At 43.7% G+C, this 27,520-nt stretch overlaps 1 protein-coding gene and 1 pseudogene across 1 annotated transcript in view; both read right to left on the reverse strand.

Annotated features, from left to right (window-relative positions):
* The window catches only part of Trpc4ap (transient receptor potential cation channel subfamily C member 4 associated protein), a 71,011-nt gene that overhangs the window by 17,932 nt on the left and 25,559 nt on the right, over positions 1 to 27,520 (reverse strand). Inside the window, exons 4-8 of the mRNA XM_032904545.1 lie at positions 22,041 to 22,098; positions 20,179 to 20,234; positions 16,762 to 16,890; positions 10,953 to 11,160; positions 1,448 to 1,633 (exon numbers count right to left, since the gene is read on the reverse strand). Coding sequence (XP_032760436.1) covers positions 1,448 to 1,633; positions 10,953 to 11,160; positions 16,762 to 16,890; positions 20,179 to 20,234; positions 22,041 to 22,098 — 637 coding nt within the window. The remainder of the gene's footprint in view (positions 1 to 1,447; positions 1,634 to 10,952; positions 11,161 to 16,761; positions 16,891 to 20,178; positions 20,235 to 22,040; positions 22,099 to 27,520) is intronic.
* On the reverse strand, positions 846 to 964 carry LOC116902528 (annotated as a pseudogene).

Consider the following 27,520-nt stretch of genomic DNA (forward strand, 5'->3'; position numbering starts at 1 on the left):
CACTTTATTACCTGGCTCTGCTGGGCTCTGGGGAGGCGCTATGGAGGAGGGGAGTCGCACAGCAGTACACAGTACTGAAAGCAATGAGGATCCGTGGAGAGGGCAGGGAGGGGACACAGAGAAGGTATGGGGACAGGAAGTGAGTGTGAAATGTTACTTCAGTCCTTTGATTTTTATCTTTTAATGGCTAAAGCTGTTGGGCAGCTTTCGTGTGTGCTTGGCCTTTTTCCTGTTTGGAGAAGTGTCTATCTGGGTTCCTGTCCATGTTCTGAAATGAGTTTTATTATTCACCTATGGCTGTTCTCTGTATGTTTTGTTTTTTAATTCTTATGTATGTTCATGTCTGTGTGGTTGTATGTGGTAGTGCCCATGGAGGCCAGAAGAGTGCTCTGGATCCCTGGGAATCAAATTCAGGTCCTCTAAAAGAGCAAGAAGCAGAGTTCTTAACTGCTGGGCCATTTCTTCAGCCCCATGGTATTTTTTTCCCATTTAATTCATCAACTGTTTTTGTCAGTACATGGCATCAAACACAGGGTCTCACACGTGCTCGGCAAATCATTACCCTAGACTCCTTTATACATTCTATATTCAAGGCCCTTATTATCTATACAGTTTGCAAAACTGTTCTGTGGGTCAGGCCTTCAGTTTCTTGGTGACATTTTAAAGACTTTTTGAAGTCTAATTATCTATGACTAATCTGCTCATTGCGTTTCAGAAGCCATGTTTGTGAGGCCACCATGAGATGGAGTTAGCAAGATTTCCCCCTTCCATCTACCAGGCACTTCCTATGCGTCCCAAGGCACTGCACACTTGTCTGGAGCCCAACACTGAGATCACAGACTGAGAACTGTCTCCAGGTCTGTTAGGGCAACCTACAGAGGTAACAGGCAAGGTTTAATCCCAAAGAGGCCCTTACCCCGGTCCCCCATGTCTGGAGGAACCTGGTCTGCTTAATTGGCTGCCGAAGGTATTCTTTGTCTTTTTTTTTTTTTTTTCTTTGTCTTTTTAAAAAGATTTTATATCTATATTTGTAAGATATTAGTCTGTAATTTTCTCATGATCTATTTCTCTGGTTTTGGTATAAAGGTAAACCTTGTCTCAAAGAAAGAGTTGAGAAGTGTTTGCTTTATGGAAGACTTACAAAGTATCAGTGTTATTTTCCTTAAATGTTTGGCAGAGATAACCAGCGAAGTCATGCAGTATAGGGTAATTTTGAGTGGCTTTTGCATCCTTATTCAATCTCTTTATTATACAAATTCAGATTTCTTTATTTCTTCTTTTTTATGAAGCAATGGGGGAACTTATTAAAGTTTTAATAGTATCCTGTGTAGGACCACATTAAGGAAAATTCTACTGTAAGTAACTTAATTTTCCACAGAAAGGAGATCAACATCATCTCCAAGGGGCCCAGAAAAACCCCACCACTCAGGGGACCTATAGAAAGTACCTTGACTGTGCTCAGACTCCTCATTGGCCACTCGCATCAGGGCGTCTAGCACCAGCGCATTGTCCAGCCACGTGTACCACTCCTCCAGCTCCTGAAGGAAGCTGGCTGTGCCCGTTGACTCTGACACTTTTCTAGTTGCCAGTTTGCAAAGCCGTTCCACAAAGCCAGGGATGCTGAGAAGAGCAGCTGCAAACAGAGAAAGAGAAGGAATGTACAAAACAGCGCTACAACCCTAACCTCCACAGGGTTGGTTCCTTTGTTCCTTTGTTGTGCTTTTCTTCTGTTGAGGCAGAGTCTCTGAGACCTAGACTGGCCTTGAATTTCTGATCCTCTGGCTTCTACCTCCCAAGTGCTAGGAACACAGGTATGCACTACCTCACCCGGCTAGGAAAGATTGCTGTGACAGCAGCTAGAGCGGGCTCAGAGGTGTAAAGAGGACCTGGGTTCAATTCTAGCACCACATGGTAGTCCTCAACTATATGACACCCTCTTCTGCCCTCTTTGGGCACCAGACATCCATGTGGTACATAGACATACATACAGGCAAACACCCATATACATAAAATAATAAAAAATGACTAAGTACTCAAGCATGGTAGTACAAGCCTTTAATCCTAGCACTCTGGAAACAGAGGCAGACAGATCTCTATGAGTTCAAGGCCAGCCTAATCTATAGAGTGAACTCCAGGACAGGCAGGGTTATGCTGTCAAATCCTCTTGAAAAACCCAAAACAAATAATAAATAATAAGTTCAATTTTCAGATGTACAGGGAACTTGACTCTACGTATACACATGTACACACACCCAAAATAACTTTGTGCTTTTAATATAGTATATATGAGTTAAAGACTCATTTTTGATACATTTTTCATTAATATGCATTCATATAAACAAAAATATCTGTATTAAAGCGATGGAGAGAGACAGCTCAGCTAGTAAAGTGTTTGCTGCACAATACTGAGGATCTGAGTTTGAACCTTAGCACCCATATAGAAAGTTGGCTCTCAGTGCCAGACTAGCCTAACTGGCAAGCCATAGGTCTGTCTTAGTTATGGCTTCTATTTCTATGATTAAAAAAATCACAACTAAAAGTAACTTGCGGGGAGAAGTTTATTTCAACTTATACTTCCAGGTTAACAGTCCATGACTGACAAAGTCAGGACAGGAACTTGAGCAAGACAGGAACCCAGAGGCAGGAACTGAAGCAGAGACCAGGGAGGAGTGTTTGTACTAGCTTGCTCAGACATCTTTCTTACACTATCTAGGACTTCAGGCCCTGAGGTGGCACCACCCACAGCATTCTGGGCCCCTTCTCTGTCAATCAGCAATTAAGAAAATGCCCCCCACAGTCTTGCCTACAGGCAATATGACAGAGGTATTTTCTCAATTGAGGCTCCTCTTCCCATGTGATCCTTGCTATGTGATGTTTACAAAAAAACAGACAAGGTCCCAGATGAAAGATTTTGCTTCAAAAATCAAGGTGGAGTCACTGAGGACAACAGCAGAGGATGCCATTTGGTAACCCCTAACACACATGCACACATACACACATACACACAAATGAGCACACACGCATCTATATAAAAATATTCGATGGTGTTTTTAATGATACAAATATGGAGATCATTAAATGCCTATCAGCAGCAAACAGCACATATGCTAAATCCATATAAAACATAACAGACACTAAAGTCATGACCACATTTCCATACAGGTCCTCAGCAAAGTTGTTTAAGGAGAAAAATATAAATTGTTAAACAATATTGGCTTAACTTTAATTCTTTAAACTGAACAAACAACGAAAACTGGATGTGAGGCCCTACTGCTGAAGACACCACACTTCCGGTGCAGGTCTTGGGAAAACAAAGCTGGAACTGAGATGACATCCTCCTCCATGCTGCCTGCAGTGTCAGAAGTACCGGTCAGTGCTATGCACGCTGCTGAGGGCGGGGGAGGACTGCCGTAACATCCTTCCTCAGCTTTGGGTCCTGCATGCTATACTACCAACTAACGACAAGTGCCCACGGGTGAATGAGTGCAAGTGAATAGCTGGCTAATCGACTGCTTTCTAATGGGGGTGGGAGTCTGAGTAGTCACAGACACATGGGAAGCTCCTGCTGCTGCTTTACTACATGGACACGCTCCCTTCGCAGTAGGCGGTGGCAAGGATTCACAACTAGTGCAAGTGCTGAGAGCAAACGAGGCCTGAGTATGATGCCATCCACAGCATCCGTATCACACCCTCAAGGCTCAGGAACACACAAGAGGGGCAGAAAGAAGGGAAGAGGGAGAGGGGAGGGAGGAGGAGATAGACGGCCATCTTCGATGCCTAACCCTGCCTGCCGCTGTATTCTTCATCTCACAGAAGTTCTGTGTACCAGAACGAGACCTGCACACTACTGGTCTGCCAACCATGTGCCATGGGTGGGGAGGGAGTCCATGAGGCCCATTCTCCCTCAGGACCAGTAGGCAGATAGCAATAGCAAAGGAGAAGGGCTCAACAGCTCTCACTCCTGATTATCTATAGGCACCTGTCACTGGGGAGAGGGGAAGATTTTCTTAGTGGTGTGACTACTGGTAAGAGACCAAGGCTTTTGCAAGTAAACCCTCTTCTAGGATCCTGTAAAAACAAAACAACCAAACACCCTAATAAAATGCAGCTTGTCTCTCTGTTACCCGCACGTGTGCGCGCACACACACTAGGGATCCGCCGGAGTGGGAGAACAAGAGAACGATGAAGGATGGCTGTGATGTTTTAAAACACATTCTCCACACATGTGAAAATGTCACGATGAGCCAGGCATGGTGGTGCACGCCTTGAATCACAGCACTTGGGATGCTGAGGCAGGAGCATCTCTCTCTAAGTTGGAGGGACAGCTTGGTCTATGTATTAAGTCTCAGCCAGCCAGGGATACAAAAGCCAAAGCCAAAACCCCACTTTAAATAAATATAATGAAATTCATTATTTCATATAATTAATATATGTTAATATAAGATCACTGAAAATACTGAATATGGTAGGACAGGAGGGTCCCACATTTGAGGACAGCCTGTGATACACGACAGAAAACTTGCCTCAAAACAAAGGAAAACCTACCATCTTTAGTTCCTAACATTTTTGAAACAAATGTTTACTATTAGGAAGAAAAAAGGTGAGCATTTCCTTTAAGGTGAAAAAGAAATGGAGTAATTACTCAACACCTATTTCCTCTAGACCCCACTTCACTCAGAACATAAGACAAATTCTCATCAATACAAGGGGACGTGATCAACTGTGACAGTAAGGACACCAGGTTCAAACCTGGTTCTTTCAACCTTTAAAATGAGACTAAGAACAGTGTACACTGCTTACACAGAAAGCATCAGGTCTCTGTGGAATGACCAGAGAAACCATCAGCAGTGGCTGCCACGGGAAACAGTTCCAACCAGACTAGACCAAGCCAAGGATACTTGTCACTGAGCATCGTTCTGAATCTCTGGGTTTTTCTAAGCCACATAACACACCATTAAACATTAACAACCAGCTATTCAATGACAGCAAGAGATCACTGTTAATTTTTTTGTGTGTGCAATTGTACTAGGTACAAGTTTCTATCTGGTGGCTGGAGATGTAGCTCAGTAAGCAATGTGCCTGCCTAGCACGGAGTTTGGGTTTGATCCCCAGCGCTGCATAAACTGGAGAGGATGGCACACGCCTGTGATTCAGGAGGTGATGGCTGGAGGATCAAGATACAGAGCATGGGCTACATGAGAACTTGTCTAAGAACACACGTGAACACACATGTACGCACGCACACACCCATGTGCATTATCTGCCAGGTGCACTGGCATGTGCTTGTAGTTACTTAGATACCCAGGAGGACAAGTCAGAAAAGATCAAAGGGGCACAGGAGTGTGAGACCAGCCTGGGCTCCATAGCACAACTATCTCAAAATTAAAAAATCATCCTGGGGGTTGGGGATTTAGCTCAGTGGTAGAGTGCTTGCCTAGGAAGCGCAAGGCCCTGGGTTCGATCCCCAGCTCCGGGAAAAAAAAAATCATCCTGTAGAACACTGAAATCCAAAAGTATTAGGGGTATAACCCATTGAGGGCAAGCACTAACTAAGCACACAGGAGCCTTTGGATTCAATGCAATCACTAATTCCCCAGCTTTTCCCTCAAAAGACAAAGCTGTGAGGTGAAAAGTAGAGTCAACGGAGCAGACAGACAGCACCGCCACCAGAGACTCCCCTGACGCTGGGTGGCAAGTGAACAGGCCACAGGCGTCTTCTTTCTACGTTCCCAAGTGGGACACTTCCTGTTGGCAAGAACTTAAAGCAAAATTTCAAAGAATACATTAAAGAAAGCTACTTTTTAAAAATGATTTTTAAATGTGTGTGTGTGTGTGTGTGTGTGTGTGTGAGAGAGAGAGAGAGAGAGAGAGAGAGAGAGAGAAGACTCTATGTAAGAGAGAGAGAGAGAGAGAAGACTCTATGTAAGAGAGAGAGAGAGAGAGAGAGAGAGAGAGAGAGAGAGAGAAGACTCTATGTACACCCAATGCATGCCTGGTGCTCATAGATGCACTGAATCCTCTGGAACTACAGTTGCTGGGAATTGAGCCCAGGCCCTCTGTAAGAGCAGTCAGTGCTATCATCTCTCTAACCCTTAAGGAAACTTCTTTAAAAATAAATTATCGTATGATTACTACTAATAATATGATAGTAATAAAGAGGTATTTTTAATGCCCATTACAGTCTGGCAAATGATTTTAGTTTCTTTTTCATACTCCATAAAACAGTGTTTGATTTCATTTAAAAAAATTTTAAAAATGAGAAACTAGTTAAAAGCAGACTGAGTTGTGGAGGTGTAGCTTAGCGGTAGAGCGCTGGGTTTAAGCTTCAATACCACGGGGCTGGGGATTTAGCTCAGTGGTAGAGTGCTTGCCTAGGAAGCGCCAAGGCCCTGGGTTCGGTCCCCAGCTCCGAAAAAAGAACCAAAAAAAAAAAAAAAAAAAAAAAAAAAAAAAGCTTCAATACCACAACACACACACACACACACACACACACACACACACACACACACTCACTCACACCTGTAGACTGAGGTTCCTCAGAAGTTTAAAGACACCTTACATATGTCTGGCCCAGCAATTCCTCTCTTAGGCACATACCCAGAGCAGACTGTGAAGGCCGAAATGCACACGTTCACGGCAGCACCACTGCCACACACCCAACGAGTACAGAAACAGGACATGCAGATGGTCCCTGACTGATGACTGGACAGATAACTGTGGCATATACGCCATGAACATTATCCAGCCATACAAATGAATGAAAGAATGACACTACAATGTCCATTACCTCAGAACACATTATGCCAGGCAAAAAGGAACCATGTACAAAAACTCATATAGTAGGTAAAGCTGTTGATATTTATACCTCAGAAAGCAGACTGGAGGCTGGCAGGAGTCTAGAGCAAGGGCAAACAAGGGATGGCTGCTTCCTGTGCACAGTGTTTCATCTAGAGAGGGGGGATGTCATGGAGCACATCAAAAGTGAGCTGTGCAGCTTGTAAATATACTCAATGCCACTGGGATGTTCACTTGAAAGGGGTTAATTTGATGTTATCTGAGTGTGATGGCTGGCTTTAAAGTCAACTTGTCACAAATCAGAATTACCTGAGCAGGGAGCCTCACCTGAGGAGCTGTCCTGACTGTCTTAATTGCGATGGGAAGACTGGCCCACACTTTCTCGAAGCAGCCTGGACTTAAGAAAGAGTGCAGCAAAATGAAGATCTTTGCTTCCCTTCAACAAGTCCTTCACAGGTAACTGAGTCAGCGTCTCCAGACTTCCTTCATAGACACAGGGGCAGACGTTCTCTAAGAACCCACCAAGTTTTTGGTACCAGATTGGCACTGGTGACGTGCCCAGCCCCTCAAACTGAACACCTACCAGGTCCTCAGCCTCTAGGTCCTAGATAGCACTGCTGCTATTTCAACATAAGCTGATTCAATAAAATCTATGTATTTCTACACATTGTCTCTCTCGAGAACCCAGACTAAACAGTGACCTTTATCTTAATGTAGAAGAATTACAGTGAGGAAAAGTGTTTTTGTTTTGTTTAACTTATCAGCTTGGCTAAGTATCAAGCAATACAAAAATGTATAGACTACATATTAAATTATAAAGTCCTGTACGGGGGAAGGCACAAAGACAGAAAGTAATAAGACTAGCAATTTTTCTTGCAGGGCTAACCCATCGAAGTATAAAATTCAAATACCCAGCCCATTATACTCTATTATTCAAGAGTGTTTTTTGTAGAAACGAAGACCTGAAATAAACCAAATTTGTGTCAACATGGTATCAGTTAAATAAATGACTGGAATGTCATCTACCTGTAAATGGTGCTGTCCAATTTTACATGTATGGAATGGAATGCTTTGAAAGTAAAGTAAATTGGAAACCAGCAGGGGAACAGCATAGTGTCTACTTTACACTTTGCACTAACTATAAGTCTGCATCTTCCCTTCTTGCCCCTTGACCCCACGATGAGGATGTGTATGGTATCTCTCGAGGGAGACTGCAATAGACTAACACAGGGAAGGAACACACTGCTTATCTGCTGGTCCCTTTATACTGTTTGGAAAAATAAAAACAAAAACTCAGATAGGCATTGCCTTTTCTCTTTTCTTTTTTTGAGGCAGGGTACCCTGTATCCCAGGAACCCTGAACTCACTCTGTAACTGAAGCTGACCTTGACTTTCTTAGGTCCTATCTCTCTCTCCCAAGTGCTGCTACCAGTCCAGTTTATGCAGCGCTGGGGACTAACCTAAGGTATGTGAAGCAAGCATGATATGATATGATAGACCAACCGAGGTCTATCTCTAGCCCAGGTATTACTTCGAATCAATCAATCAATCAATCAATCAAATAATACTTCAAAATCTTCTCCAAGCTAGATTTTTGTTCTTTTTGCAGAATATACACATTTTTGCCATTTATTTTATCGTTTTAATTATGTAAGCATGGTGCACGCATGCAGGTGCAGGTGACTGTAGAGGCATTAGATTCTCTGGCGCTGGAGCTCCAGGCGGTTGTGAGCTGTCTGATGTGGCTACTGGGAGACAAAAGCAGTATATGAGCTCTTAACCACTAAGCTGTAAGCAGCTCACTGGCATCCACATTTTTTAAAATTACATTTCATTTATTTGCGGGTGGTGGTAGTGGCATGCCACAGCAGGCACGTGCAGGTCAGAGGACAGTCTGAAATAGTCCGTTCTCTCCTTCTACCACATGGGTCCCAGGGACTGAACTCATCACTAGTCCTGGAGGCAAGAACCTTTCCTTTTTTTTTTGTTGTTCTTTTTTATTCGGAGCTGGGGACCGAACCCAGGGCCTAGCAAGCGCTCTACCACTGAGCTAAATCCCCAACCCCGCAAGAACCTTTCCTTAAGCCTTCTTGCCAACTACACAAGTCGGCAACTGAACCTAGCTATTTTAATAATTTTTTTTCAATACCCTAAATCAAAGGAAAGTGGCCTTAGAATTATTAATTAATCACAAACCAGTTAGCTAGAGTATCTTGGTCCCGGAGAATGATGGGTAATGCTTTTTTACTTAAGTACGTTTACATGCACTCCACCAAATGGCTACAAAACAAAGTACTATTTATAGAGCCTGTGAGGATGCACCTTGGGGTGGTAATGGCTTCCTACTGCTCTTGAATACCTTTTTAAAAAAAAAAAAAGATATATTTATTTATTTTATGTGTATGAGTACACTGTAAATTCAGACACATCAGAAGAGGGCATCAGATCCCATTACAGATGGTTGTGAGCCACCGTGTGGTTGCTGGGATTTGAACTCAGGACCTCTGGAAGAACAGTCAGTGCTCTTAACCACTGAGCCATCTCTCCAGCTTACCCACCCTCCTGCTTTTTATTATTTTAATGCGGTGCTGCCTTTGTCTCACCAGCCTGGCTTCTAGTATCTAGCTGCTCATCCTCAGCCACTAACTTTAAAGACAGATAAGTGATGAACTGAATCATCTATACCCTTCCACATAGATAAGTGATGAACTGAATCATCTATACCCTTCCACATAGATAAGTGATGAACTGAATCATCTACACCCTTCCACCAAGCCTGAAGCAGAACACTTCATCATCGAAGGTAAGGCATAGCAGCATAGGCCTAAAACCTCAGCTACTGGGGCTGGAGAGATGGCTCAGCAGTCAAGAGCACTGGCTGCTTTCCAGAGAGGACCAGTGTGTTCAATTCCCAGGATCCACATGGCAGTTCATAACCATCTGAAACTCCAGTCCCAAACAACACATGGACATACATGTAAGGCAATATCTCTCTCTCTCTCTCTCTCTCTCTCTCTCTCTCTCTCTCTCTCTCTCTCACACACACACACACACACACACACACACACACACACACACACAGTAAAATAAAAATAAAAAAGAATCTTAGCTACTTAGGTGGCTGAATTGGAGACCAGACTAGACTCGTAGTGAGTTCAAGGCTACCCTGAGCAATGTAAAGAGACCTTTTCTTTTTTTCTTTTTTCTTTTTTTCGGAGCTGGGGACCGAACCCAGGGCCTTGCGCTTGCTAGGCAAGCATTCTACCACTGAGCTAAATCCCCAACCCCAAGAGACCTTTTCTTAAAAGGGTCTGCTCATCCATCACATGCTTGCTTGGCATACCCAAGGCACTGAGTTCAATTCCTTGCACCACTACAAAGAAAGATACTGGAGTAGATTAAATAGTGGAACTTTTTTTTTTTAAAAATAACAAATACAGCATTCTACATCAAACAGCCTAAGAAGCAGACAGTAAGAAGACCCGGTCACACTGCCAACCACTCCAGGCAGGTAAGTAACCACCTGACAGTGCCCTGTCCTCCTCCGTGTCTTTATGTGAGCGTGTGAGCAAGCAAATGTGTGTCTTGTTCACCTTCTCTATCTTACAGCACAAGTTCTAGTCACAGAGTCTCTCTATCACTTCCACTCTGCAGACTCTCACTGTCAAGCATCTGAGTTCTTCGTGGTCCTTTGTCATCTCAATGCTACAATGACAAGCAGGGTGTGTATACAACATGTCTACAAGAAACTTAGAAGACTAAAGCACATGCATTTGTAATTCTGATTATACATTGGGTTTTTGAACTTCTAGACTCATTAAAAATCTGACTAGAGCTAATGAACTTTGTCTGGAAACATAAAAAGAATTTAATATATAAACATAAAACATTTACATCCTCCAAGTGGACCCCAGAAGCCCTAATACACTGATTAGTTAGTTGGGCTGCTTTGTATGTGTCTATTCTCATTGACTTAGGGACTGTGCCCCGGGGGTGGGGTAGGGGTGGGGTGGGAGTGGGGTGTATTATGGGAGGAGGTGACTAGGAGGGAGGTGGTGAGCAGGATATGATGTGAATCAGTAAATAATAATAACAGAAAGACTCAGGCGCTCTAATAAGAGCCTCAGCTATGCTCTAGAAATGCTGGAGATCACTACCTTGGTTGATTTCAGCTGCAGAAGGCCCCAAACTCAAGCTCTTCTTCTGCTGAGCGTTTTTGGCAAGAAGCGTGTGTTTGTCGTCATTCCCTGTGTCCATCTCTGAAATGGTGACAGCCAGGATCCTGCAGAAGTTAGCAAGCTGCTGCTGATCAAAATTGGATACTAAGGAACTCAGATTGGGAACTTCATCTAGCCGAATCATTTCCTATGGGAGACACAAATAAACAATCCATATGCTTATTAATTCCTCAAGAAATCACACGCGTCCCCCTGCATCCTCCCATGAGGGCTCAGCAGCGAGACCACTAAGGTGTAACTAGCTCTACAAGCTCAGTCAGTTCTGGAGTCTCTCCTCCTCCTGGCTAGTAACAGAGTGGAACTCACCTATCTCGGTGTGGAGGTTACGTTTACCCTGCAAGCATAACGGCCCTCACTGTCTCACCTTTGTTCTGACAGCACATTTTGCCCCCCTTAAAAAAAAATTACCATTCAAATTTTATAAATCACAAATCACTATTCTACCTATAGATTTATTTATTTTTTTGAGATAGGGTCCGTGTAGCTCAGACTAGCTTCAAACTATGACTGAGGAGTAATTCGAGTCTCTGATTCTTCTGCTTCCACCCTGTGAGTGCTGGGACTACAGATGTGCACCACTATCCCCAAAGTTTGTGTGGTGCTGGGAATCAAGCCCAGAGCTTTGCACACGCCAGGCAAGCACTCTACTAGCTGAGCTACAGACCCTATTCCTAGATTAATTTTTAAAAAAGAAATAAAACTTTTCAGTCAAAGGCCTCTGCAAAGTCCCACAGTTTCGTCTCCTATCTCCTCCCAGAAGTAGCCATAATTTTGAACTTGTGTCTGCCTACTCTTCCCAGGGATTTTTCAGGCCTCATAAATACCCTCCCTCCACAGCATGGTTGGGTGTGTGACGTGAATATACTAGACTTTCCTGGGGCTCCACACTGACATCCACACAGAACCCGACAAGCAGCTCTGGTTCAGTTCTTTCCATCGCTTTACCACATGCAGTGTTTTGCTCCTCTGTGCACTTGGGTGAGCAAACAACTGCAGTGAGCACCGAGAGGTGCTCCTTTTGTACAGTGCACAGTATAGAACTTCTAACTTTATCGACATTATGTCCAAAGTTTTTAAATTAATGTTTACTCTAACTTTTAGCAGATGTTCTACAGCATGCAAAGGAATTTCCCTTCTATTCCTAGCTGTATTACTTCAGTCTCATGACAGCTTCATACATGGAGAACTAGGATCTTAGGAGTGCTATTGAAAGGTGGTGGGACCCTCAAGAGATCCTTAGGAAATTAGGGGTACCCAGCTGGAAGGTGGTTCTCTTGGGATTCCTTAGTAACTCGAGAAAGAAAGGTATAAAAAGCCATCTAGCCGTTCCTCACAGTTCTCTCACACTCAGTGTTGTTATTTGCCATGAGGTGGCACAGCCGCTCAGACTGTGCTGTGTGAACTTTGAGGCTCCAGAACTGTAAGCCAAATCAACTTCATTTACTTCCTGAGAAGTCCATGTCAGGTGTTTTTTACTAACATAACCTGACTAAATGCTTTCTTTATTTAAAAAAAAAAAAGTTTTTTTCTATTCTTTTTCCTTTTTTTTATGGTTCTTTTTTTTTTTTTTCGGAGCTGGGGACCGAACCCAGGGCCTTGCGCTTCCTAGGCAAGCGCTCTACCACTGAGCTAAATCCCCAACCCCTCCTTTTTTTTAAATGTTTGTTTCTGGCCTGGAGAGATGGCTCACTGGTTAGGAGCACTGGCTACTCTCCCATAGGACCCAGTCAGTTAGCAGCAGGCACATGGCAGCTCATGACTCCCTGTAACTCCAGCTCTGGGAGCGCTAATCCCTGCTTCTGGACTCTGCAGCACTGCATGCAGGTGGTGCACAGAGACACATGCAGGCAAAATACCCATACAAGTAGGGTACACACATAAAAATGCTTGTTTATAACCTCGTGGTTTTGCTTCCTTCACATCTGTACAGATGTTCCAGGAGCTCTCCTTGTTTAAATCATCACATTGTCTACGGAGAGCACCTGCTTCCTCCTCCGCTCCAATTCACTGACCTTCCACTGGCCTGAGTATTTTTTTATCGCTGCACAGAAACTTGTCATTATTTGTCTTGAGTCTACTCCCAAGTAATCTGACACTATGTGGGGAGGGACAGGCCTTACCTTTCCTTAGAGCACAGCACCGGGCAGCAAGGAGCTCGGTGACCGCGCTAACAAGCAAAGGACTCCTGGACCATCGGTGGTGGAGGAGGAGCGTTTGGGAGCAGACCGCCTGGCCTCTCCCCAGGCAGTACGCACTGAGGGCAGCCACTCTGTTGCCCCTCCGAGCCCAGCCCATCGAGCTGAGGGCATGATTCTTGGCTCCTCCGTCCTTCTCACCCTGTCCAACCCAGGGTGTGGGTCCAAAACCGGGTCCCACCACCGCACACCCACTTTTATTGTTGCTTATGAGATGGGGTATCCCACTGTAACTTAGGCTGGTTTGAAACTCACAATATTGCCTATGTTGGCTTTAGATTTCCAGTAATCCCCCTGGCTCAGGCTCCCCAGTGGCAGAATATGGGTTACACTACGCTCAGTTTCACCAACTTTTCTAATTTAGTGTCCCCATCATATCTCTCTCTGCTTCTGTCACAGGTGACCACTTGTATAAACTATTACATTTTTTTTATTTATCTAATGTATATTACAGGTGGTTGTGAGCCACCATGTGGTTGCTGGGATCTGAACTCAGAACCTCTGGGAAGAGCAATCAGTGCTCTTAACCACTGAGCCATCTCTCCAGCCCTAAACTATTACTTTATAATTAACTGGTTTTATGTTTTATTTTTTAATTACATGAAATGACTTGCAGCCTCAGTGCTGTGCAGCTGGCTTTATCACAGTCACTTCTGCTCAGCTGCACTTTTCCCACAAGACCAGTCATGCCTAATGCTTTATTATATTCCAGCATATGAAGAGACAAGGGTCATACAGGCTTGCTTTTAAGCTTTCTACTCTGAAATAGTGACATCCTAAGTGTTGTTTCTTGATGCCCACAGAGAAGCTTTTCTAGGGCAGGAGCTGCTAGAGACCCTGACTGACCGGTAGGATGTGAGTTCTCCATCACAACACAATGCATATGTGTGGGGAGGAGGGTGGTGTCTTCACACAGTGTCTTTGCACCACACGCTTGCATCTGCTCTCTAGCTGACAGACAGACCTTCTGGGTTTGCTCTAGTGCTCTCATTTCTCCTGTGCTTGCATGTATGCATACGTGTTCACACGTTTGAGAAGGTCCATGTGGTGGGTAGAGGCTGATGTCCGTTCTCTCCTGGTCTTGGTCCACTTTGTTTACTAAAGCATGGGGCTCACCCAGGACGCCCTGTCCATGCCTTCTAGGAAGCAGGAGCAAACATGGACCACCCAGACCATTTGGTTTTTATGGGAGTGTTCTGGATCCAAACTCCAGTCCTCACATTTACACAGCAAGTGCTTTACCCCCAGCCTTTCCCTGCGCCCTAGTGTTTTCACAGCCTTTAGAATACTTTTCTAGCCAGGTGTAGTGGTGCATGCCTTTAATCCGAGCTCTCAGAAGGCAGAGGCAGGCAGGCAGATCTCTGAATTTGAGGCTAGCCTGGTCTACAGTGAGTTCCATGACAGCTAGGGCTACACGGAGAAACCTAGTCTCTAAAAACAAGCAAACAAACAAACAAACAAACAAAGAAAGCAAAAAACCTTTCCCTAATTATATTTTATAGAATTATATGTATATGTGTCTATTTGTAGTTGCCTGCACATGTGTGTATATGAATGTGTGCATGTGTATGTGTATGTGTATGTATGTGAGGTGAGCATCTGTATGTGTATATGTTATGTCTGTATACACTGGTGGACTCACAGTTGTTGGTTTGCTCCTTTTCCTGTTTCCCAGAGACTGAACTCAGGTTCTCAGCCTGGTGGCAGGTGCCTATACCTGACATGCCCCCTCTCGCTGCAATCATTTCTGAGATCGTTTACTTACACGCGTGCTGAGGCACAGGTCACAAAGAGCCCACTCTCGGTAGAGCACTGAGGTCTCAGCCCTCGTGGCAGGGCTTTTCTAGGGCTGGCACACAGCATGGACCCATTCAAGCATTTCCACTCCACATCCACGAGGATCTGCTCACCACACACAGTGTGAGATCTAAATTCCTGACTTTTAATGAAGCCAAGTATCTATCAATGGCTCATCTATTTCTCCTTTGTGAAATGCCTGTTCAAGTATCACTGTTCATTTGTTAATGAGTCCATATTTTTTTTCTTTTCTTTTTTTCGGAGCTGGGGACCGAACCCAGGGCCCAAGCGCTCTACCACTGAGCTAAATCCCCAACCCCAAGTCCATATCTTTTTCATATTGATTTGTAGGAATTTTTGATGAATTCTGAATATTAATCCTCTGTTTGCTGCATGAATTGCAGGTACTCTTTCCACATGTTATACATGTTACATGAAGGCACCTACAAAGTATGGTGGAACCTATCACTATCTGGGTAACACAGACAGGACTGAGAAGGCATGAGGGACCAAGTGGGCAAAGCTGGGAAGAAGCAATTACTGTCTCCTACTCAGACGACCAGGGAGCACGGGGTCCTGCACTGACAGCCGCTCTCACACACTGGGCTAAACACATGATTCTTGGGAAATAACAAAGACATTTTATCAAAGAGCACAAAGGGACTGTCTGGGGACTGGACACATTGGGAATATGTTCTCAGAGACAATGGGACACTTGTGATGCTTCTGCCTGGCTAACAGCAGGCAAGGCCTAAGTGAACGCTGGGCAACAGTGCGTGTGTGCTCTCCTATCTGCAACAGCAACCTCCAGGAGACTAGACAGCAATGACAGGAAACCTGCCAAATAGCAATCAACGGAGGCACGGCAGGACCGAAAAAATGAACTCCAGGCCCTACCCAGCTCTTATTCTAACTTTAGCCTAGTGTACACAGGTGCATTTTTGGAAGTCTGAGTTTCTGAAGAGAAAACTTTAATGTTTTCATCTTTTTGTTGCTATTTTTTGAGACAAAGTCTCACTCTGGCCCTGATAACCTTAAACATGTGATGAGTTGCCCAGTAAGTATCATGTGGCCTTTACCTTTAATCCCAGCACTCAAGAGGCAGAGGCAGGGGGATCTCTTGAGTTTGAGGACAGCTTGGTATACAGAATGAGTTCCAAGACAGCCAGAGCCACACAGAGAAGCCCTGTCTTGTAAAACAACAACAAAGCAAAACAGAAAGGAATGGCAGGATTTCAGATATTTTACACTGATACCTTCTTATGTTTAAGGCAATTAACCAACTTGAGCTGAAGGCTGGTCAGAAAAGATACAGGTAGATTAAAGAAGCGAAGGCCAACTATCACTGCCAGAGGGAACACTAGTAAACAAAGCCCACAGAGAGCTGGTTTGTGAGCAGTCGCAGCTCATACAGCAGCAAACGCACATTAGAAACAACTTGTTTCACTAGAGTAGCAAGGAACACGAAAAATGACACTAAAGTCAGCACATGAATGTGAAGTTCATATTTCATACTCTTGGACTCAATTTATCTGGGCATTTAATGTTTCTCAGCCGTGAGAATCCACTGGCATAAGGAGCACAACCTGACTTTCTATGTCAAGCTCCTGCCTTTTAAGGACGAAGACTAACTCCGGGGCATGGAAGAACCTCCTTGAAAGGAGACTGTCTAATCATTAGCCAGGCTCATGAATCCAGTACCCAAGACCCCTCCACAGCAACACAACACAGCTCACCTTCTTAACACCCAAAATGTCTTCAATGAGAGTTGCTGTTTGTAAGAACGTCTTCTTACTTGTCATCAGTGTGAACAGAAAAATCACAAAATCATTCTTTTCTGCCAAGCGCTTTGTTACTCCTTCCGTCTGTCACAGGGAGAAGAGAAAGGTAGAATAGCTTGTGACCACAACACAAAGCACTGTTCCAGATGCAGAAAGTAGTCCCGTCCTGGAAAACTAGCACGAGCCTACAAATCTAGAAGTCACGTGTACTGTGGGGAACAAGTGTAAGGATCCCGGCCTTCAGACCACACAGCAGGGGGCCCACTTTGGAGCTAGGAGTGAGGAAAAGAGCAGGAGGCAATGAACGGCTTCAGATGGCTTATAAAACCTAAGCCCAATAGCTCCAGTTAGAGAATCAACACAGTATCATCCAGACAAAAGCCCGCTGACTAATGTGAGCGCCAGCAGGAGTGTGAGGTGATGCTTCACAAGGGGGGGGGGTGCTGCTGCTCAAGGCTTCTGCAGGCTGGCTTCAGCCTGAACAACCTTGCTGTCTAATGCTTGACCACTGAGGGTCAGAACGGAGGTCTGATTCCATGTAGGTGACCTGACAGTTACTTCTCACCCCTGAACCTCCATGTCTTCACCTGTACATGGCTATCTCCTGAGTCTGGGAGATTCCTGTGAGAGAGTGCAGGAAACCCTGCATTTACAGGAAGCCTCTCTCATTTAGACACGAACCTTGAGCCAAAGTGATCTTGGAGTAGCCAATAGGCTTTACATTTCCTTTGCTGTCAATTAACTCACTCTTCTGACTCACTCAACGGTCCTTCAAATGGGTGGACAGTATCTACCAGGGAGAATCTTTCAGAGACTTACCTCAGGTCAGGTCAGGCTGGATGACTCGATGTTAACACTACTCCTACCATTTGGAGAGTACATTGCCCACAAAGTTCCTATCTGCCAGTACCATTTAGAATACGGGAACAAGATGAGTGTCTGAAGTAGACACATATAAATCAAGAATGCTTGGCCTACGTTATGGGCTATGCCATCAGAAAAATAATATAGCTATTGTTTTTGCCTCTTGTAGAATAAAAAGGCTTGTTATGAAATGCTTTTACACAAACAGCTTACAAAAGTCTTAAACTATTTGTAGCAGATTGCTGGCAGTTGTTTAATCTGGTTAATGGGATCGCGTGTGATTTACACTCTGTATCTTATCTACAGTTACCATTTTCTTTAGTCAAGAATATGCTTTGGGGACAGCAACATGATAGGTAAAGGCACTTGCCACCAGACTCAACAACCCCAATTTGATCTTTGGACCCACGTGCTGTAAAAGTAGAAATGTCCCCCTCAGCAAGTTCATCTCCAACTTACACACACACACACACACACACACACACACACACACACACACACACAAAGATGGGAAGAGGCAAGCCTACCACCTCATTCATCTAGATGATTCTCCTCCTCAGTGAAAGCATCCTAGCCCACTCTACACATATGTGCTTTTCCTCCTCCAAAGCCTCAAAGCCCTGCTCTACTCCTGTCTACATCCGTCCCTCACCACACTCGACCTTCCAGCACTGTCGTGTGAGAGAGGCATTCTATTATTTAACGTCACACCTCTGCTATCTACAGTAGGCCTACAATATGGGCGGTATTTAAAGACTAGAATAAAATACAAAGATGACAAAGGAAAATAACCTCTAAATATGGTTCAAGAGTTTGGCTTTTTAACTGGTGAGCGGGTATTCCAAACAAAGAGAACTTTATAATCAATGAGATAAATTGTCAATCAAATTTAATTTTGAAAATGAAGGGAATGATAAAAATGTGTTGAGTATCTCATTGGGTTAGAACTCGACAGGTGGGGTTGGGGATTTGGCTCAGTGGTAGAGCGCTTGCCTAGGAAGCGCAAGGTCCTGGGTTCGGTCCCCAGCCCCGGAAAAAAAAAAAAAAAAGAACTCAACAGGTATCTAGGCTGGCCAGCCAGCAGGCCTGGTGCACGCCTGCCTCTGCCCCTTGCACTGTGAATAGGCAAGCAGCACATCTGCTTTGTTACTTGGAATCAAAGTGGGGTCCCTACACTTGCATGGGGAGTCACCACAGGGGCCATCTCACAGCCCTCCATTTTAAAAACTGAACTGTTTTACTAGAATGTTTCTGATTAATATTAGGTCACAATTTAAATACACACCATTCCAGGGAACTTGACAACTATGGAGTCACTCTCTTCTATGTTCTTTTGTTTTCTTAAATATTATTGAACTTTAGCTGCAAAAATAGTTGAACCTTTGCCCTAATATCCACCTGTGCTTTGCTGTGCTACTAGGCTGTACCAGCATGACAAACTGAGACACACTCTCCGTGTGAGTCTCACACTAGATTCTGAGAACGTGCACAAAAAAGTAAAGTATCTTAAAAACTGTATTGAGTGGAGTGATAATATTCTTACTAGATATGTTAAATAAAATATATTATCAAAATAATTATTTTTCCTATTTCAAAAAAGTGGCTGTAAGGAAATGCACAATGACTGACAAAGCCTGAGTTGTAATCCACAGACACAGGCGCTCCAACAGCTCGCTATCTGCGCTGGCCACCAAGAAGCATTCAGCATCTGAGTGTCTGTCCGTTTCTGTGGGCCATGGACCCACCCTTCTGTATCCTGTCCTTTCTCATCCACTTCCCATGTGTGTGAGCAGCACTCACCTGAAGTCTTCTTCAGAATGAGACAAGAAACAGAGTTAAAGATTTCTTTTGCTTCCGTGACAGAGGAACAGCGGCACTTAGCGTGTTCTGTGACCAGTAAGTTTACCATACATGTTGCTTTTAAAGTCCAACATTTACACACTGTTTACAAGTGCATTCACTGTGATCTCATTCAGTTCTCCCCAAAACCATGTTTGATTACACACTGTGTGGACCAGGCTCTCAGAGCTGTACTAAACCAGACACCAGGGCACAAAATCAACTTCCAACAGCGCTCAGTGTTTTCTTTCTACCCAATTACTTCCTTTATTCACCATTCTTCTTGGGACAGGACTTGTGGCTTTTGTTTTCCACTAAGGAAAATGAAGGAAGGTATATCTTAAAGAACATGGGTACTCTGCCAACACTTGTCACCTTTCAACAAACAATGGTGAGCCTCTGCTTGGACACCTGTGTATGGGGGTGCTGGCAACAGAGTTTGGGGCCTACTGAAGTAGATTTGGGTCTTACTGAGTGCTACAAAATTATGCCTCTCCATTATTTCCACTTGCTGGTCCAGATTCTCAGGCACACAGAAAATAAGGCAAATCAATTCCCTAAAACATCTGAAGACAGGCCTCATGTCTGCCACCCCACTCACACTGCCCTCTCACCGCTGAAGATAAAGTAGGAGATGATAACTGGGACCTCGAGGGGAGGAGTACTCACACAGACACAGGTATTGTACAGGATGCTCAAGCAGTCCTTCGACATCTCATCACTTACTGCAAAGGAAGGAGGAACATTATTTCTCATAGAAAAGACAGTGTAACATCAGCACGCTTCCGAACAGGAACATAAGCAATGTTCTAGCTGGGCGCGTGCTGTCTTCCTTCAGTCCCAGCACTAGGGTGGAGGTGGCAGGCACTGCACAGGTACTTAGTCCTCGCAGCTTTAAGCAAACACATGAGCCCCTCGCTACGCTGTAGTGCCAACAGGAAAAGACTCAAGGTCTATTTTCAGAAGCAGAACTTCTAAATCCAGAGTAAGAACCCTGGGCATTCCTCATGTACATTCCCACTGCAAACTCTGCCAGCAGAAAATAAGGCATCACTTCTGCCTCCAACTCGCCAACTGGGGGCTTAGGTTTGTTACAATTATTTATATTAGGGAAGTAGCTTCTAATGTCTGATGTACTGTCAATTCCAATGAAGAAAGATCTCATTACTTATGATCAGAACAAGACAGTAGTATAAAAAATAACTTACTTTTATGTCCCCACAACCCCAGGGCTGAGCCTGAGTATGAGCCATGGAGGAGTGTTCTGTGTGGTGGTGTACTTACTTATTAGTGTCCACCCTCCTTCCTCCTCATGACCCTCCACTCTAACACCTGCACCTCCCTCAAGATCCCAAGAGCGGCCTGTCAGACTAGCCTGCTCGGACAGATGGGCTTCTCGTACTGTTGACAATGTGGTTTCCCTCATGACACCTCTCAACTTGTTTTAGTAGCAAAATTACTATTATGAAGTAGCAACAAAAATAACTGTATGGCTGGCACCACCACACAAGAGGAATTGTACTAAGGGGTTGCAACATTAGGAAGGTTGCTACTTGCTCTCAGAGTACAGAAGTAAGACACCTGAATGAGTATGAGAGCAGAGCATGGTGATGCATGTCTGCAAGCCCAGTACTTGGAAGGTGGAGGCAGGAGGATCAGGAATTTATGGTCTTTTTCTGGAATTTATGTTATGTGACTAAGGAAGTCACAAAGTTCAAGGTCGGCCTGTCTCACCCCAGCCCCACCAAATAAATAAATAAATAAATTCTTTTAACTATTACTGTACAATGGAGCCATATATAATAATATATCCTGCTGATGTCGGTGCAAACTGAAAATGTGTATATTACACACACACACACACGCATGTTAACCAAAGTGATCACTAGCTTTTAGGGCAGAGTATATACCTTTATGGTAGAGCTTTTAAAAATTAAATATTGAAACCTAAAACAGAGCGACTGTATAAAAATAATAGACCCAACACGCCCACCTAAAAAGTCATGTAGTACGCAAGCACTGACATCTTGCCATACAGGACTCTGGCAATGAACGAGCTTTTTCTTCACTGATTTGGTTATTTCCTTAGAGACGGGGTCTTACATGGCACCACCACATCCAACGTGACTGAACTTTTTACATGAGCATCACTCTCTTTTATAAAAGGAGTCTGACGGTGGATGGGCTGTTCAAACAAAACGATCTTCCTAGGTATCTTTTGTTTCTTGTGTAGATAACTACACAAGTAACATAAAAACCTCCCAAGAAAACGAAAGCTGGGTCAAGTGATTGTTAGAAAATAAAGAGACGCAATTCCTGTAAACCAGTGGTCTTCAGGTTTTCCTTAAAGATAGCAAATCTTCCTTTCTAACAAATACAGAATTAATAGTACTTTGTTCAGCTTGAGATGGACAGAGCAACTTACGGCTGACTGGAAGACATGTTCTTAAATCTCAAAATGGAGCCACTCCTGCCAATGCCAACGGCCACCACCCCAGCACACTGGGATGAAACCCAACAAGCACACTTACTTTTCAGTTTCTGTCCCCGGATAGAGATGGTAGGCCTCATAAGAATTTCTACAAGAAGCTGAAACCAAAAATAAAACAATAAATTAAAAACTTAATTCAAAGTATAGCCCACATCCAATTTTTACTGTGGACACATGTGGTCTAGTCTAGGAGCTGTCACAAACCCTCATGTTCAGTAAGGGTCAACAGAAGCTGCACTCTGGCCAGAAGAGGGCACTGGGTCCTCTGGAGCTGGGGTTCCAGAGGCTGTGACTCACCCATTTGGGTGCTGGGCACAGACTCTGAGTCCTCAGAGAGTGTGAACGCTCTACTTTGAGGCACCTCTCCGGCTCCCGAGGAGCATCTCTTAAGAATTTTTATAACAAGGCTTTTTAATTGTCGAATAAAGTTGCTTTCTATTTCAGTATTTTTGTTATCTTTGAGACACAGTTTAGATGAATAGCTCAGGCTAGCCTCCAACTCATGATCCTTCAGCCTCCCAAGTATTGGGATTACAACTGTTCACCTCCAGTCTACTTTCTACTTAAATATACTAAAGTATTTAAAGTAATCTTGTGCTAATAAAATATCTAAGTCCATGTATCTAAAGACATTCATAATAAATAGGTATTTTGCTTTATTTTATTGCTTAAATCAAAGCTGGAACAATTTTGGAACAGAACAAAAATGCTCTCCTGGCCCTTTACAGCTACACACCAGTACCGGACAGCACATCCGAGACACCTGACCCAAGAGGGAGAAAAAAGATCCCACAGCATTTTTTTTAAAAGCTTTTGTTTCTTTTCATTGTTTTAAAGTCAACCAGCAGCCTATAAGACTAGAGATCAACTGAAGAATCTACGAAATCCTCCACACATCTCGAACCAGCAACAAATCTTTAGACAGCAAATGCATGTTGGGGATTACCCTACTATGAGCATATCTCCTGTGGATGTCATAATTTGATATCCAGCACTGAGGGGAGGGGCTTTGGCACATGACTGTGGCTGACAAAATGAACTCCGTCAGCATTCCTGCAGCAGACTGACACCTCTGGAGACGCATGGGCTCAGCTTCCTGAACAACTGCACTTAAGGCTAACTGCACTGTAAGAGACAAGAAAGAGGTCTCAGGACTGACTCAGGCAAGCAATGAAAGGTGCTCTCAAGGGAGCTTTTTGCTTTGTACAACAGAGGGGTAGGCTGTGCATAACTACTACCCAGCCTCCAGCCCTCCTGTAGCATACTAAAAACATTTAATAATTAGTTAATTGTGGGGAGGGAGAGTGGGCACACGGGTGCTATGGTGAACTGAGGCAGTCAGAGGACAACTGTGGTAGTCAGTTCTCTTCTTCCACTATGTGGGTCCTGGGCATTAGCCAACGCTTTTCATACACAGCGCTTCTCAAGAGACTACAATCCCGAGCTCTCAAGATGTAAAACGCTCAACTGCATCAAGTGGTTCACCTAAATAAGCCCAGTGAGATCATGTCCAAGTCAGTGAGTACATGGCCCTAAACATCAGGAGCGCCTCTCTACCTGGCCCTCAGACACGGCTCACCTGACCCATACCTGAGATTACAGATGCTCCTGCTATGTGGATTCCCGGGACTCAGACTCAGGTGCTTTTACCCAATAGCCATTTCCCTAGCTTCCGACATACACTTCTCTGCTTTTTGTCTTATTGTTTAAAAGGTTTATGGGGTATTCTGCCTGCATGCAGATTTCATTAAGGCCAGAAGAGGCACTGGAACCTCTGGTACCAGTTAAGGATAGTTGTTGAGTTGCCATGTAGGTGCCAGAAACCAAACTTGGACTGTCACCAAAAGTAGCCAGTGATCATAACCTCTGAACTACTTCTTCAGCTCCTCCTATATACCTTTCTTAACTGTTGGTGGCAGAGCTCCTGCCTAGTATATGCGAGGCCGTGGTTCTACCAGGGCAGAGGGGAAAGGGTGAGACTGTGAAGGCCAGGCATGATAGACACTTATCACTCAATCCTTACCTTTGCAGAAATGCCACGGGTGGTACAGGCATCTAACCACAGCTTTCAGGAGGCAGGGGGACTGACAACACAAGGCCTGCTTGGGGTACAGAGCTAGTACAAGGCTATCTGAGCAACTCAGTAAGACGCTGTCTTAGGGGTGGTGGGGTGGGTCCAAGTTTTAAGTTTGGACAGTCACACACACACCTTTACCTAGTACTTAGAGAGCAAAGACAGGAAGATCAGTGACTCAAGGCTATCCTCAGCTTCAGCACAAGTAGAGACTAGCCTGGACAATAAAGGAACTTGTCTCAAAAAAATTCAAAAACTAAAAACTTGCAGATACCCAATGGTGTGCTCACACATATGTAAGCATTCGCACATACATACAAGTGTTAATGAATTAATAAGTAAATGAATGGGATGATAACCAAATAAAAACACCAAAAAAAAAAAAATAGTAAAACAGCTACTAACAGTTGATAGAAAAAGAATCACAAACACATGAAAATACCCAATCTCACCCTCAGAAGGATATTCATTTTTACAACTATGGAAAATAATAAAGAACTTACATCTTAATAATAAAAGAGACAACCCAATTTTAAAATGGGAATAGGAGAGGCTGACAGTCCTTTAAATAAGCAAATGACAAAGGTGTGAAAGAAGGTCAATGGCATTGGCCATCAGGAAAATACAAATCCAAGTCACAACGAATTCCACTGTCACTGGAATGGGGCAATGAAAACGACATGATCAACGATTGGAAAACAAAGAGAAATCTGAATATTTAAACACAGCTGAAAGGGGAATGAAATGGTACAGCCTCTTTGGAAACCAGTCACCCAGTTCCCGCAATTACATCGGTTACCATGTGACCCAGCAATTTCACTCCTAGGTATACACCCAAGAGAGAGGAAGACGTGTGTCTTCACAGAAACTTGCAGAGTGTTTATAGGCAGCAGTCTTCATTACAGTCAGCTGTGGAGAGCTTTGGGACACTTTGAGAGAAACGTGGCAGGAATTTGACATTGGGCCAGACAGGAAATAAGCTCAGGCAGGAATCTGGTTTTAGGCTAGGACAGGGAAGTAGGCTTCAGGCAAGAATCTGACTTTGGGCTAGGACAGGGAAGTAGGCCCCGGTCATCCTGATGAGCCCCTAGAAACAGTGACTATCTGTGTTTATGGTCTTGCTTGTGTCTTGCTTGTTCCTTAACCTAGAACCGACCTTATTACTTGCATGTAATTAAAATGGTAAAAAAGTAGACTGGGAAAAAATTAACCCGCTCCAGCCTCAGAACTGGCTGGGGTCATGCTACCGTGCTGTCTAATTGTCCCTTTCTTTTTTAATCCTCCAGAACAGCAACTGTAGAGTCGAAAGGGACATTAGTGGTTGCCAGGGCAGGAGGAAGAGGATAGTGGAGTCCCAGCTAATACAGAGTATCTTTGGGGTATGATGAAACTGTTCTGACTGTGGTGATGCCTCTGAATACAATGAACTATACACACTATACTTCACCTTAGGCAAGATATCAAAAAAACAAAAAAAGAAAAGAAAAAAGAACTTCTGGGATGTGAACCATATTTCAATAATATAAGTAAAAGAAAGAGCTGTAAAGAAATGTAGCAGTGAATTAGTTAAAAAGCACTTTTTGGGGCTGGAGAGATAGCGCAGTGGGTAAGAGCACTGACTGCTCTTCTAGAGGTGCTGAGTTCAAATCCTAGCAACCACATGGTGTCTCACAACCACAGCAATGGGATCTGATGCCCTCTTCTGGTGTGTCTGAGGACAGTGATGGTATATTCACACACATAAAATAAATAAAACCTTTATTTAAAAAGCACTTTTTGGCTCCCAGTGGGTCCCTCTTCCATCCACCCACCAGAGCCCTCTGGATTCGAGAATGAAAGACACACACAAGCTAATTTTGATATGCCTTGACTAGCTCAATGGCTGGGCATTTCTAGTCCTCCCCAAGGCTAACAAACACCCTGCTCTGGTATTCCTGAGTTAATATCTTTTAAAATCTGTTTAAAATTTCATCTGTTACCCCACACTCGACTGGGGAAGTGGCCTCTAGGGTGGCATTCCTGGATCCTTACATGCCGGCAGGAAAAAGTTTCACCTTTCTCCTTCCCTGTCATAGCAATTCTGTCTCTCCTCTCTCCCAGCCCCTTGCCCATGCAATATAAAAATCCCACCTCCTTCTCTCTGCCCAGCCATTGGCTGTATGGCAGTTCTTTACTATCAATCTAAGCCAGCTGGGGCAGGGACCCTCAGGTCTAGAAGCATGGCTTTTTGGGAACCAAAATAAGACAAATCATTAGAACCAATCACCAACATCTCACCTTTTCTGTCCAAATTTTCTTAAAAAGGCTCTTCTCTTAGATACAAATTGAACATAAACATAACAATCATGTAAATTACAAAGTATGATATATAATCAACATCCCAGTCCATCATAATTGTCAATTAAAGTAATCTACCATCTATCCTAATTTAACAAGCTTATAATTCTATACCTGAGTTGTTTTGATTTTAGCTTACATTACCATCTAAAAACCATCCTTTCAAATCTATATCATCTTCCTCAATGTTAAACAACTTGAGTTTGATTATGAGAGACTATAATTAGTCTTCAACCCTATCAGAAATACGAGAAAGAATTAAATATCATCTGAAGACACAGGAAGCACAAAGCATGGCTTCCAAAACGTAACCAACTTGGAGAGACAGCTGACTACCTGGACAGTCCCTCATTCCTCCAAACACTGGAGTAACCGTCTTTAGCCTCTGGCCCAGAACCATCTAACACATCTTGAAATGAAGCAGAAACTATAAAGGACTTGTGTATGGTCTTGGCAGGGCAAAGCTGTCAACTATCCTGCACTGTGTGTCTTTTCTTGGACAGTATTTTTGTCTGTACATGAATAAGGTAAGTTTTTCCCAGTGGCTATTCTGCCATAACTGGAGCAGCTCCATATGGAGGTTATGATGTTCAATGTCTTCTTTAAACCAAGAAGGGGCAATGTCAGGAGCAGACATGTCTCTGTCAAATGATCTCTAATAATGAATAGATATTAAACTTCATAATCTGTGTGTTTCTGATGGTTCTGAAAACTATCTTTATGAAGTGTATCTGAACTATTGAACATTGACTACTCTTAGCTATTTCTATACTCTTGGGTATTTCTACAGAAAGCACCTTAATACAATTAGATCAGAGTGCACTATAACCATGAGTTACTACCTGGCCCTTACCATGCGTTACTTACTCATCCTAAACACTGTGTAACAGTAGTATTAGAAGTGCTGCATCTGGGGTTGGGGATTTAGCTCAGTGGTAGAGCGCTTACCTAGGGCAAGCGCAAGGCCCTGGGTTCGGGTCCCCAGCTCGAAAAAAAAAAAAAAAAAAAAAAAAAAAAAAAAAGAAGTGCTGCATCTAAGCCTTGGTTTCTTAATGAGCTGTACAGGTATAGTGCCTAAGAGCAACAATATTAATTTCACATTTTCTATC

This window comes from Rattus rattus, chromosome 5 (assembly GCF_011064425.1).
Source record: "Rattus rattus isolate New Zealand chromosome 5, Rrattus_CSIRO_v1, whole genome shotgun sequence".
Classification (NCBI taxonomy): domain Eukaryota; kingdom Metazoa; phylum Chordata; class Mammalia; order Rodentia; family Muridae; genus Rattus; species Rattus rattus.